The sequence below is a fragment of the Orbicella faveolata genome, unplaced genomic scaffold (genome assembly GCF_042242905.1).
Source record: "Orbicella faveolata isolate gen_17 unplaced genomic scaffold, um_ofav_v1 contig_25, whole genome shotgun sequence".
Classification (NCBI taxonomy): domain Eukaryota; kingdom Metazoa; phylum Cnidaria; class Anthozoa; order Scleractinia; family Merulinidae; genus Orbicella; species Orbicella faveolata.
The window spans coordinates 9,518,597-9,531,872 of NW_028301553.1; the positions used below are offsets into that span (position 1 = coordinate 9,518,597).

Here is a 13,276-nt window from a genome sequence, read left to right on the forward strand (position 1 = left end):
TTTGCAAAGAAGAGAACTATTGATTACAGAAATAATACGATAAATTGTAAAGAACTATAAAAAAATAAAAAGATTAGCTAGATCCATAATTGGAAACTATAAAATTCTGGTGACATTTTGTCAATTGGGTCAATATTTCTAACTTCAAGTACCAAGAAAACTTCCGACCGTCAGTTTCATTTTTGTGTAAAGATCTGATTTTTGTGTAAAGAAGCTGTTTTGTCACTCTCCTCTTTTACTTATTGCCGCTCAGATTTACTGATGGTTTGCAACCTGAAACCCAAGAAATTCAGAATGAGTTCCTTTGGGGGTGATCTGGATCAGCATCAGTGATCAAAGATCTCTCAGATCATGGTGCATCAAAGGAACCGATGAATCCACTCTGGATAAAGACTCATTGGTTCTTTGAAACACTGCGATCTGAGTGATGTAGGATCACTGATATCCTTATTCAGATTACCCTAAAGAAACAGTACCCTCAAATAACAAAGGTCTGGCGGCCATGCGTGTTCGATGACCCAAACAAAAGAAGTTTGTTACAAATCGTTTGTTAATATCATCCAATATGGCGGCGATGACGTCAAGTGAAAACCAAGAATAACTATATAAATCTTAGGCCAGAAAGAGACAATCATATCGAAACAAACTAGCATTAAAATCAGTTTTATTGAAAAAATAAATAAGCGGCTAAGCAAGTACAAACAAAACATGCAATAAATGATATTTACAAGTCGCCAAGTTAAACTTGTTTGTCTAAATAGTTGTGTACATGTCATCTTCTGGAACGTACGAAGCTGAACGATCAGAGGCCGCGTAGGATACTGGGACAGAAGATGGCTGTGAGAGATTGTTCATTGCACCAGTAGTAGTAGTGTTGCTGGTGTCAGACGCCGCTGAACAACAAAAAGAAAACAACGCTTTCAAACTTGTGCGGAAGTTGTGATACATTGCGAGGTAAATCAAAGGAAAAACTATTGAACGCAGAAAATGAAGAAGCTCGAAAAGCAGCCAAACGTTAAAGTAGCTGCGAGGAGTATTACCGAAGATGTGTAAGATGTTCCCTATAACGGCGGGACCCCAACAAATGTACTGCGAAGTGATCATTAATAAAAGCATAAACGTCATTTGCTTGCGTTTTTTATGAAGAATAGCGTTCCCTCCTGAAGCCGTGCTCCTCGGCTCTTGTAATTTGTGAAACACTTTGACAAAAACGAAGATGAACAAAGCAATGGGCGCCAGAAACAACAGTAATAACATGACTAATGAATAGTATATTTGCTCACTGTCAGTGTTCCATGTTTGCGTACATATTTGATTTGTTTTCCCGCTGGAAAATTTGAATTCTTCAACTTCGTAGGCGTAAATATAAGGTGCAAACAACAGGCATGATAAGATCCATATCAAACAGATGGAAATCCTTTGTTTCTTGAGAAGGAAAACTTGCCTGTGTTTCGTTGGCAGACAGATTCCGTAAAAACGATCCACACTTGCTAGGCACAGTGTAAGCACAGTCACTGCATATGATACAAAAACCAGATAATAGCACATTTTACAAGTTCCACTTCCACTACTCCACCGTAGTTTAGCATTGTTAAGAGTAAATGTGGCCGTAAACGATGAAATAATGTCTGACACAGCCATATTTGCAATAAACATGTCCATACTGTTTCGGAGGTTTGCCCTCTGAGCGTATAATGCCGTGAGAACTATGATGTTAGCTAGCAAAGAAAAGAACACGATTGTTAGTAAGAAAGCGACATAAAAGTTGACCAGAGTTGTGTCGATATTTTCAAGGAATGTCCCTGAGTTTGTGGAAACCATCGTGGCTTTAGCAGCTTGACCAAAATGAACCAGATGAGGCAATGAAATTCTTGAGACTGTCTTCAGTGTACTTTCGAGCCTTCAGTGAAATGTTCACTTCGTTTTAAAGTTCGTTTCCGTCAAGAGCGGTGTCAGCGTGTGTTATTTCTCTTAATATATGACAGTTGTTAATGGAAGCTTTGTTTTTCCAAGAGCACGCACATTCCACTCACGGGCACCTCAAGATTTCTTCGTCTCCTCGATGACGCAAATGGTTTGGAATCTGCCGGAAACATGGAAACATGCGCCGCTTGAGATCGCTTCAATTCTTTGAACTTCTTTCCCAAGTCGGTCTGGCAGTTCAAACTTGAAAGCGTTCGTTTGTTTGTTTGTCCAACCAATCTATTTCGATTACACCGTTTACAGTAGCGAGGAAGGAAAAACGTATCTTAAACAACGAGCCTCTCACAACGAAACCATACTTTATGGTTCTTTAAAGTTTGTCAACTTTGGTAAAAAAGGCTCCGGAAATGGCGTATTAAACAGCAAAACGGCGACGTTTTATCGATGAAAGTTTCAAAACGTCCGCTGGCAAAAGCTAATCACCTTATGCCTTAAAACCGTACGATTTGGATAACAAAGGAAAGCTCATTACAAGCGCCTAACATTTATTGTGTAAAGTAATCACTAGTGTCACACAGGGGACAATGTTGGTGACCAATGAACTGCCCGCATTTTTCTTTAGTGACAACAAAACTTAATAAACTTGTAAAAACTCTCGAAACGCGTTAAGTTTAATTTAAGTTCTGGTTTCAAGCTCGAGGTTTGGAAATGCAAGGAGCTCTTTGTCCAGATAAGTTTACAAAGAATGCCTTGTGTGTCATTAGCATCAAGAAACATCACGGTCTTGTATTAACAGGTCTTACCGACTTAAATCCACTAAGGCAGTGTCTTTACGCTTGAATGAACTCGAGGAGAGAAAAAAGAAAAGAGACCTGAAACAAATCAAATTAAATTTCAAATTTAATAAAAAACAAGAGACAGTTCATACATAGCCAAACAAAGCACCCCCGAGCCTCGAAGCCTTCGAAATAACCACCGCAGAGACAGAAATATTAGTTTTATTGACTCGGGTTTATTAAAACTCATATCACCATAGGATCCGTTAAACAAGACTGTTTACAAAAGGAAGTGAAAAAAGACACAGCGGCAGTCGAGCAGTTTTTAATAAAATGAGTTGTGGTTTAGTTTCGGCTGGACGTTTCTTCTTCCGATTCCGTCCGGAGGGTAAAAGTATTTGGCCTTTTTTTTTTTTTTTACTTTGTTTTGTTTTAATTACTATTTTCAACTCACGCATAGAGTTCTATAAGGATGTACTAAAAGACTTTGAAAGGACCACGAATTTTTATAGTACAAGGAAAGAACGTGGAAAAAAGGTCTGATACTGTTATGTTGTCAGACTCGGCTTCGGACAAGCGATGGGAGGTGTTGATAACTCTCTATATTACGCTTAACTGCATGCAATAATGGCTTATAAATAACTCGTCAAACGTTTTATTGCAGTCTGTGCTTTCGTAAACTGAAGTGTTCTTATTGAAGTGTATTTCTATACCTTCACCACCACCCCTGGAATAAACCATATTCGTGTTCTCGGTATTGGAATGGAACTAGCTTGTAATGGACGCTCGTGCGCGGGAATATTGTCGAGAGGACTCCCCGCATCAGCCTCGGTTGCAAGCTAGTTCCAGTCCAATAACGAGAATACCCTGGACATGGTCTGTTGCTCTGGTTTATTAGTGTACAAGTTTTTTTCAGAGTTTTTCAGATCTCAAACTGACCGGTATTTCGATCACCCACCCAGTTTTTTCTATCCGAAAACTGACATTTTCTCAGGCCAAATCCATTTTTTTCCCGATTTTAAAAACCGTTTCATTTTCCCGAGTCCAAAACTATTTTTTTAAGTCCCAAATCCAGTTTTTTGCGTCCTGGAAACCGTTTTTTTTCCGATCCCTTAGCAAAGTTGTGGATGTTGACCATTGCCACGGGTTGGAGGGTGGTTTGTAGCTGCCTGTTTAAGTTTATCCGGAGGGTGTCTGGAATAGTAGAACTTTCAGTTGTCCCCTACTGTCATTCGGGGACATTATCATAGTTCTTTTTTTGGTCAGCGACAACTGTGTTTAGGCCTGCAGGTCGTTAATTGGTTGATAGGAAGCTTAAGGCCCGGGTCAAACGCCATACTTCACATAAGCCGAACCCAATGATAGTTTGGGTCGACTCAAATAAATAAAAGAACGCCTGTTTGAGTCAAACGTCGAACTTAATTCAGTCGAATCGATCTGCCACACCAAATAAATAACAAAAGCGTTCTTGTTCAGTTGTTTTCCAAGGTAAAGTCAAAATGACGCCTTTAGACCTTTGATTATGCGTTTGGTTCGACTCATGTGAAGATCGTCGTTTGACCCAAAGACGGTCTTCAGGCGTTATTCACGGCTGGCCGGGCGTGACATCAATGGCTCATAACCAAAGAATATATATTACCGCTTTTTTTCAGGTCGAAGTCGGTTTAATCAAAGTGACCGCTCTGTTGTAGAAATGCACGAGTTCAGACTAAAACGTTTTGTAGTACTTATTTCTTCAGTGCAGGATAGCTTGAGATCAGACTCTCTGCCCCATTTCATTCTGTAATGTTTCATTCCAGAGCTTAATCTGTTTTTTTATTTTATTTTCCTGTCCTTTTTTTGTGGAGGGGGGTTGGGGGGAACAATAGGACAGGGTGGGAAGCCGAGAGGAAATAAACCGCACGGTCTGTCAGAGGCGGGAATAGACGGAGCGAGATGCGGATGCGCGCCCAAGGTGGCGAAAACCGCGAAAAAGAGGAAAGAAAAAACCCGCAAGTTTGCGTTGTTTTTCAGTAGAAAATCGCGACAAAGCGAGAGTCACTGACTTAACAAGTAGACACATACTCGAAATAAAACAGACAGCAAACTGTAAAGCTTTCACCTGATCACAACAATAAGGCTCTATGTCCTTTGTGGCGAAATAACGTCCACTGCTAGACATAACTAGCACAGAGCGGTGTTCCCTTTAGGCTCGTTTACCAGCCGCTGTTGGGAAAGAAGGCCGCGCTCCTTCCCCGAAGTTTCTTCTGGGGGAGGAAGGAAGACCGGACTCGAGGGAGTGGTGGAAATCGAGCCTATGTTTCCTTAGGTCTATTTATAACGTAACGAACGCATGCAATGCGATCCGAATAAAAAGTGTTAGAGGATTTGCAAGCCGGCGAGTCAGGCAATAATCCACGAGAATTGTTATCAATCGGCAAACAAGACGACTCGTACAATTATTTGACGCGGGTGCTCAAATCGGATCAACGTCAGATTAGCGATTTCAACGCTTTTGATGAAAATTGAAGAAAGACAAAAGAGGTAATCCCATGCACGTGTGCTATCTATCGCTGAAAGCTAGTCGATGTCTGTTATGCCAGGCGAACTCATGAAAAAAAAAAGACTTTGCTTTAATATTGTTGGGACTGAGTAACTGTTTAATCGAAATTCATTGGGAAAATTTTTCAATTAATACTGAACGGTTTTTTTAACTGGCAGGTTGTGATTGACAACTAAGTTCTCTTAGTTTCAATTTCAACCCAACCACAAACAGAAAGACAAGGAGAATACAGAGATTTATTCAGTAACTACGATAAAATGTTCTGATGTACCTCTATATTTTCAGAACTAACATTCTAATCAAAAATATCTCACCAAGGTTCTTCAAAGGATAGACAGCCCTGCCCCCTGGATAAAAAAAAACAAACTATTCAATGGATATTTCAGTTGTTTTTCGAACACAATTAAACAGTGGTTTACCCGGTGAATAAAATTATCCACACTTTGAAAAGCGAGACCTTGTTTGGATTTTACCCCTTTGTCAAATTTTCGCCACGTTGTAGGCGAAATTGATTTAGCAAAGCTACAGTCAGTTATCAAAAACTGGTCTTTATTGCTATTCTTGTTTCGTCACAACTTTCAAATTGTTTGGAGAAAAGTAGAAGCCGGCGCTATTGAGCTGAAAACGGGTTTTGGACCACGCCTAAAGACGATCGCACAATGCCTAGGTGGGCCGGTTGTTGAAAACAATAAATAAAAACGCAAAGCTTGATTAGCACACTGTGTTGAGTTTATTGGCCGGAGAGAAGATCATAAGGTTTGTGTGACCTATTTCGCTGGGAAAAGCTTGTGTAAAGTCACACGTGTGATGTTCGCGGAGGTTTTATTTTTTTTTTTTCAGTCATTAACTGCAAACTAGGTAGGCAAACAAGGTGAAATGAAGAAGAGAAAAGCTCACGTTGATAACCTTTATTAGATTTCAGCTGAGTAGCCGGCATAGCAACACACAAGGTGAAAAAGTACAATAGCCGTGGGCGGTTATTTAACTGTTATGAGGCAAGTTTTAATTTTTCCTTTCCGTAAGCTTAGCCGATTGATTTTATAATGCAGATCAGGGCCGCGATCGGACTGATAAGGAAACAAGGTGTCCGGAACACCGCTCTATTAGTAGAAGGGGTATGTGTGTAAATTAGTGCCAAGTACAAAGGGATCCGACGAGATAATTTCAAATATCGAAAGCTTTAATTATAGCTCAATAGAGGATGAGTGTTTGTTGAGTTCGTTCGCCGGCAAACAAGACGCCGTCCGTTATGGGAGCGCGAATCGGGAAATATCGGTCTCTATCTGCCTGGGTATCGTGGTATCGAAAGAAAGAAAAGTTTCACAACACCACCAGCTTGCAGAGAAATGAAGCTTAAAAGCAGTCAATGCGAAATAAATTGAATGTTGCACCATGCCATTTCAGACTGAACCGCTTAGTCAAGAACCACTTTGACATAAGTTTAACTTCCACAGTTCAGTGTTCAGTGTTGGCCAGTGTTTCAAAACTGACGTATGTAAAGTAGAAAAAAAGTTCTTCTTCTGATAACAAATATTTGCTATGAAATTATTGTTTTCCTTTTGGCAAAATTCGGCCTATTTTAGCTGAGCTCGTTGCGAAAGTTAATTCAACCTTCAGTGCAAACAGACTACAAAAACTAACAACGCTTGTTTACTGCGAATAAATTTTCTTTCTCCCGTATTGTATCAGCTGCATTCTCAGAAACGCGTCGTGGATAGAAAACAAGTTGCTTAAACTTTCAATGGATTTCCAAAAACCTATAACACGATCATAACTTTCAGCAGATAGCAGTATTGTTTCTTTCATATCAGAATTGACTGATCTCTTTGATAAACAAAAAAATTCCAATAAAATTCGGTGTTGTCGGCAAATTTCAACATTGGTATTGTGGACAATTATTTGTTCTTAAAATCTAACAAATTTCATCAAATTCTCTTTATTCTTTTCCGAACGAGATTTTATCCTACACAGTTTAATAAAATAAGGTTATTATACTTCTGGCATACCAGGAAAACAACACTGAATATGTTCGATTTTTCGACAATTTTAAGTTAAGCTTCGTTTCAAAAACTAGGTCAATTTTCTTTCGATTTCAAAACAAAAGGCGTCGAGGGGTGAGAATTGAACAAGTTAGCTTTTCTATATAATTTAGTTGTTATGTGGTTGGCCTGTGATCTTAATATATCTGCGAGTTTTTTTTCCCTATTGTAGTAAGACTGATAAATACAAAGGCCTAGCTAATGAAAACAGAAAGAAGCGAAGTTTTGTTTTCTTTGTACAATGAGGTTTAAGTCAAAAACAAGTTTTGTGCAAGTTGAAGTTGTATTTCCAATGTTTTTTTTTTTTTTTAAAAGTCTCTGTTTAACTCTATCAGTTTCAAATATTTTCCAGGACGCTAAATCCATACCGTTTTCCTCTACCGAACAAACAATACGTTCCCAGTGTTTGACACTAAACTGACTCAGTTTCACGTTCACTAGAGGCTACCCAAAGAAGGCCGGCACTTCCTATATATGTGTTGAGATTTTCGTTTCGGTTAGTTAAAAATCCCGAAACAGTCACGGCCGCGCAATACGCTAAGACGCGAATACACCGTTCATAAACAGTGTGAAAAATATCCGCTGCATTTACCATACACTCTGTGAGAAACCATGCTTGCATCAGTTCTAATTCCTTATTCCAACGGCCATGTGGCTGCACCAAACCATCAATTAAAATCTACAGATTTTTCTCTACTCTTGCACAACAAACTCCCAAGAGATGTAAAATTCAAAATTATATCGTTCATCTTTAGATTTGACTGTTTACAATGCAAGCTCCAGAAAACTTAACTAATATGCCACAAAATTAGATTTGCTTTTCGAGGAATAATGCAGCATCGAAGGCAAAGACATTTCCTTAACAAGTCGCACAAGAGACACTGAATTATTTTTCCCCGTGTTATTGAAAAGAAAAGAGATTTATTCACCTCAAAACCATTCGTAGTCTAGTAAAGCAGCAGGTGTTTGAAGTAATCCTACTTTTGTCTGGGTTGATATGGAAAAAAATATGGCGTGCCGACCATAATTTTAAGAGAGAAAGTACAACACTGGTTCGTCAGTGTTTTCTCAGTTTAAATGTGTGGTTTTCTTGGACTCGCAAAATTATGAAGGGGCGTAACAAATGTTATATATTTTGGTTCTTTTCAATTGCTCATTGTTCTGTTTACAGAATTCCCAGGCACACAAACGACAAGAATTCACAGTGAAAAAAATCTACTTTTCGATATAATAATCACAGAGAAGTCTTTGAAACCACGGCCAAATTCTTTTTATCCAGTTCCTAGAATTGAAAAGCGTTGCTTTGTACAGGAAGTATGCGACAGATCTTAACTTCCCTTTCCAAATGTTCGAAATTAAACTGGCCTCGTAATAAACTACAACTAAATTCAATTTTGCTCAATTTTATTTTTCTTTTGATTAGAAAATCTGACCGAAAAGACAATCATATTACGATTACAATTCAATGCTTTGATATTGGAAATCACTTGTTAATTGCCGGTTTTGTGTTCGGAGATCGAGATAAGAAAAAATAAATAAATAATAGTGACTTAGGATTATCTTGCAAGGGAAGGTTTTTCTCACACCTATTAGAAATTCCCTTGCAATACAATAACTTCGCAAAATGCAATTTATAATCTTAGTTTAGCACAAGCTGATTACTTTTATTAGCGGCCTTTCTTGTTCAATTCACACGGCTAGGAATTCGTCTGGGATGCTTTAGCCATGGTTAAATAAGATAGTGAATTCATCAAGAAAAACCACATCAAAGGTGGAAAATGTTTCGCCCTCTTGCGAAGTCCCTTCGTGCAAACTGTCCCATTTATTTCCAATTTAATAACATACCCCCACGCTGTGAATAACAAACTAAAGCTTGCCGCCCTACACTATTTTTATACAATTGTATTATGTCAAGTGAATATCTTTTGGTAATAAATGTATTTTTTTTAAAAAAAAGAAAAAAAGAGTGGCACGATCACCATTTGATGATATATTTTCAGCCGTAAGAACTGAGCTTCGCTTACCGGAGAAAAACACCATCGCCAGATGCTCGTGCAGGAAAAATCTCTATATTGTGAAAGTAATAAACTTTATTACATGTTACATGTCTATGAAAATTAAGGGGCGTTGTCTGTCGATCTGAAAGCGTGAACCTAATTTGCCTCGCTGGCTTGCTCCAATAACGACCAAAACAAAACTTAGTTTGAATGTGATTCCTTGCTACCAAACTCGATCCACTTTAAAACGTTTTTTGTATTTATGCCTCGTATACAATCAAGATAATGTAAATATAATTCAGAGAGTTTTCTCTCGTTGAAGTAAACAGACTTTAGTCCCTTTTAACGCACCACCTATATGTAGAGTTTTCTATTGCAGTTTCAATGCGTAACAAAAAACAAACAAAACAAAACCAAAGATCAGTGGAAAGAGTAAGGAACAGTTTTAACTAGCTAAGGCTATCAGATGGCTAAATTAGAGAAGAAATATATGGATCTCTAGCCAAGCCTGAAAAAAGTAAAGACAAGTCTGTAACCCAAAGGAAAGAACTGCAAACATTTCGCCTTTTCTAACCACAAAAACTAGTTCACCAGCTCTATATCTATTGGGAGATTTTGTTGCATGTAAGGTAATAAATGAAACAACTGATGCACATTTAGAGATTTACCAGTGATATGGACCAGTTAAGTCACGAGCTTAAAATGCAATGGGCTAACTAAAAGCGCTCAGAAACCCTCCAGATGTCTAGCTTTACTACGAACTTGATTCGCTATCCAGATCGGTCCAGAGAAAACAGTTTACTCGGTTGTACTCAGCGCACGATGAGTACAATTTCTCATCTGTCGTCTTTATAAAGAAGGCATGATTCACCGAATATTCTGTGAATCTTTCGACTCGTCAAGTTCTCATCCAACGAGTAAAAACTCAAAGGCCTCGTTACTTTAAGTAAAAGGCGCATTTTGGAAAAGTAAATTCAGTAAGAGATGCATTCATGATCAGACAGGCTTTTACGTGTAGTTGTGATAACGGCATTAGGGAATCACTCTTTTCTTCCATGCCACGATGCGGAATGTTTTGACAAAATTAATTGTTCTTCGAAAATCGAAGATCGCATGGTAGAGTGACTTGACTTTTTTCCGATATAAAATAGACGCGACCAGGATGTCAATCTCAAATAATACGATAGCGACAAATTAAATAAAGCAATTTTTTTTATTATTTCTGACCATTTAGCCAAATTTGTGCCTGTATGCAGACACTCCGGTTTAAGACCAAATTTGTCTTCAGTGCATGTTGGTTGTTAAAATAAACGTGTGTTCCTTTGTTATTGTTTTATTGTTGTTGTTGTTGTTGTTTTTTCCAGAACACAGAGCACTGGTCTATTCTTCAGACTTCACATTCTACGTCTTTTTGCGCACATACGAACAGAGGCAAATCTTCGATCGCCTCTTGTTACATGATACAGCAGAGAAAGAACCCGTCTGTGTTTTTGAGTGTTTGCAAACTAGAACTATATCTTTGTCGAGCAATATTTCATCTAGTAATTGACTGCTAGTCTCTGATAACAACCCCCTTCCCCCTCCCCCATCCCCCATCCCCCATCCCCCATCCCCCTTTGTTTTACTGCCCCTATTTGAATTTACCGTGATTGGGCAAAAAATTAACTCTACATGAATCCTAGTCAACCATTTTACCAAGGTCACTTGAACTTAATGCTGCAATTACAGCAACTGAAAATAAGCTTAGTGTAGCCTGGGACAATTGTATTTACGGGTACGATACTACCCCTGTTGAGCTAGTTTAGCCCACAGTTTTAACTTTGTCAGAAAGATTGCTAAGAAAAATAAGGCGTGCACACGATGGTACAATGCTGAAATATAAAACTGGGGTCGTGCTGGGCTCGATTTCAAATGAGGTATATGTATCTGCTGCTCTATAAGGACTTGAAAGGTCAATTTATATTTTGTACTGCAGGAGAGATACAGCAGATTCTTTGTAACACCCCGCTGACAAAAAATATTGCCCTGGTTTGATCTCGAAAATTACCAAAAAGCACTCGAGTGTAATGAGAGTAACCTTGGCAATTGACGATTAACTTCAAGTTAATGACAACATTTGAAATGAATCAAAATCTCATGTTGAGTGCTTTTCTGCAATGATGTTCGCAAAACCAAAACAAAAGTAATCAATCTAAAGTCACCATAACCAACAATAACACCGCGGTCAGCCAATAGAAGCTGGAACCCAAAAAAGTGCAACCCGGAGCTAAGCTAAGTGCGGGAATTTTCCCGCGCTTATATACCAAGTTATGGTTGGCTTAAGCACAAAGTCGATGCTTAAGGAAGATTACTGTGAAATGGATGCCAATTTACATTCTTGAGGTGTTGGTTACATGATCAAACACTGTTCTGCATACCAAGGTGCTGGAAGAAGATGAATACTCTAAAGGCCTGCTTTACCAATATCAGACAAGTTAATCGAGAATTATATCAGTTTATTCAGACGAGAGTGTTTGAATTTCCATTGTGTAATGACCTGCTCATTCCATTCTTTTTCACTCCTCACTTCCACTTTATAAGTAGCCAATTTGCATACATAAAGAAGTGTTTACTCAAAACCCGAATATAGAGCTTTCTTTTAATCTTTTAAAGATTCCCTGAAATTTAGTTTTACCATATGCATTGAGAAAATGGTTGATGGTTGATTGCTAGTACAACAAAAATACGATCTTAATTCTTATACTGACCTATACCCTTATACGGAATTTTCTTTGTAAAAAATATATCCTCAAAATTGGAACCTCAAAATTGTGAGCACTAACGAAATTTTATATTTACTTATTATTATCTTATCCTTTTTTTTGTTTGTTTTTTCACTAGCCCTCGCCGTGCGAGAGAATCTACAGAAAACTTGTTGTGAACGAGAACATAAATCGCTTTTCCCGGGGCTCAAGAAATTTGCGGCGAAAGGCAAAGCAGTTATCCATACTAATCGATCACTTTGTACTGATATAGCCGAGATTGATGACCGATTTAGGACAAGGAAGTTTGCAATTTACTTTCTCTGTGGAAAGCCAAATAAACACTGCGAGAGATCGTAAAATTCTAGCTACAAATTAGAGCGCACAGAAAGAGCAAAATATTCCGCTAATGGGAAGTAATTCGATGCTTAAACGAGTTTGCCGAGTTGTAAATACACCGATTTACCGCTGAGAATTGTGTATTTATTTCGTTTTGAAGAGAAATTACTTTAGGAGACATTGGCATAGCTAAACAGAGTTTGCTATGTCTAGTTCGACGCCGCTTGAAGCCTTCTTTGCTATGGCTTGGCAGGATATCGAATTTTCTGAATTGCTTTATTGTTATTTTCTTAGAGAAACAATCAGAGCTGTTGTTAGCTACTCCGATTCGCCTTCAGATGCAATACAAGTGTTCTTCTACTGCAAGCCGATCTACAGTCACGATATTTTTATCTCTTGCCCCAGGGAAATAAAATAAATCTTGCACTGTTTCGAATAACCTTTGTTTCATTTTTTTCTATCGTACTGTAAACTTGTAATCTCATTTTTAGCAGACCATCTGTCCGCTTAACGATTTCAAAAGAAACAAAAGTTCTCTTTTTTAACCAAAACGCTTTCACCCCTAGGGCTGCCTTCCAAAGCGGTATCTCTACGAGATTTCAATTTAACGTGATGACCTTTTAAAAAGCCAGGCGGCCAAAACACAGGTTTCTCTATCTGCGGTTTGCAGTTTACAAAAGGAAGGTCACCGAAGGCAAATCACTTAAGATCAAAACCCACACAGAATCCAAAATAATGTCTTTGTTGTCAATGAAACCGTCCCCTCGTCCAGTAATGCAGATTACAAACACCATTTCTTGTCACTTTTTACCGGTAAACCATACGTACGTGTAGCTAATGTTAGAGGCCCAACAAGCCTTGTAACAATGCTACAATTTTAAATATACATACGTAAAAAGCACTTCTTTGGCAGTTCCGC

At 38.4% G+C, this 13,276-nt stretch overlaps 1 protein-coding gene across 1 annotated transcript; it reads right to left on the minus strand.

Annotated features, from left to right (window-relative positions):
- Positions 1–647: 647 nt before the first annotated feature.
- Positions 648–2,413, minus strand: LOC110044948 (orexin receptor type 2-like). The gene has a single exon (XM_020750526.2). The coding sequence runs from the start codon at positions 1,819–1,821 to the stop codon at positions 754–756; it is 1,068 nt and encodes a 355-aa protein (XP_020606185.2). The 5' UTR covers positions 1,822–2,413; the 3' UTR covers positions 648–753.
- Between the last annotated feature and the right edge of the window lie 10,863 nt (positions 2,414–13,276).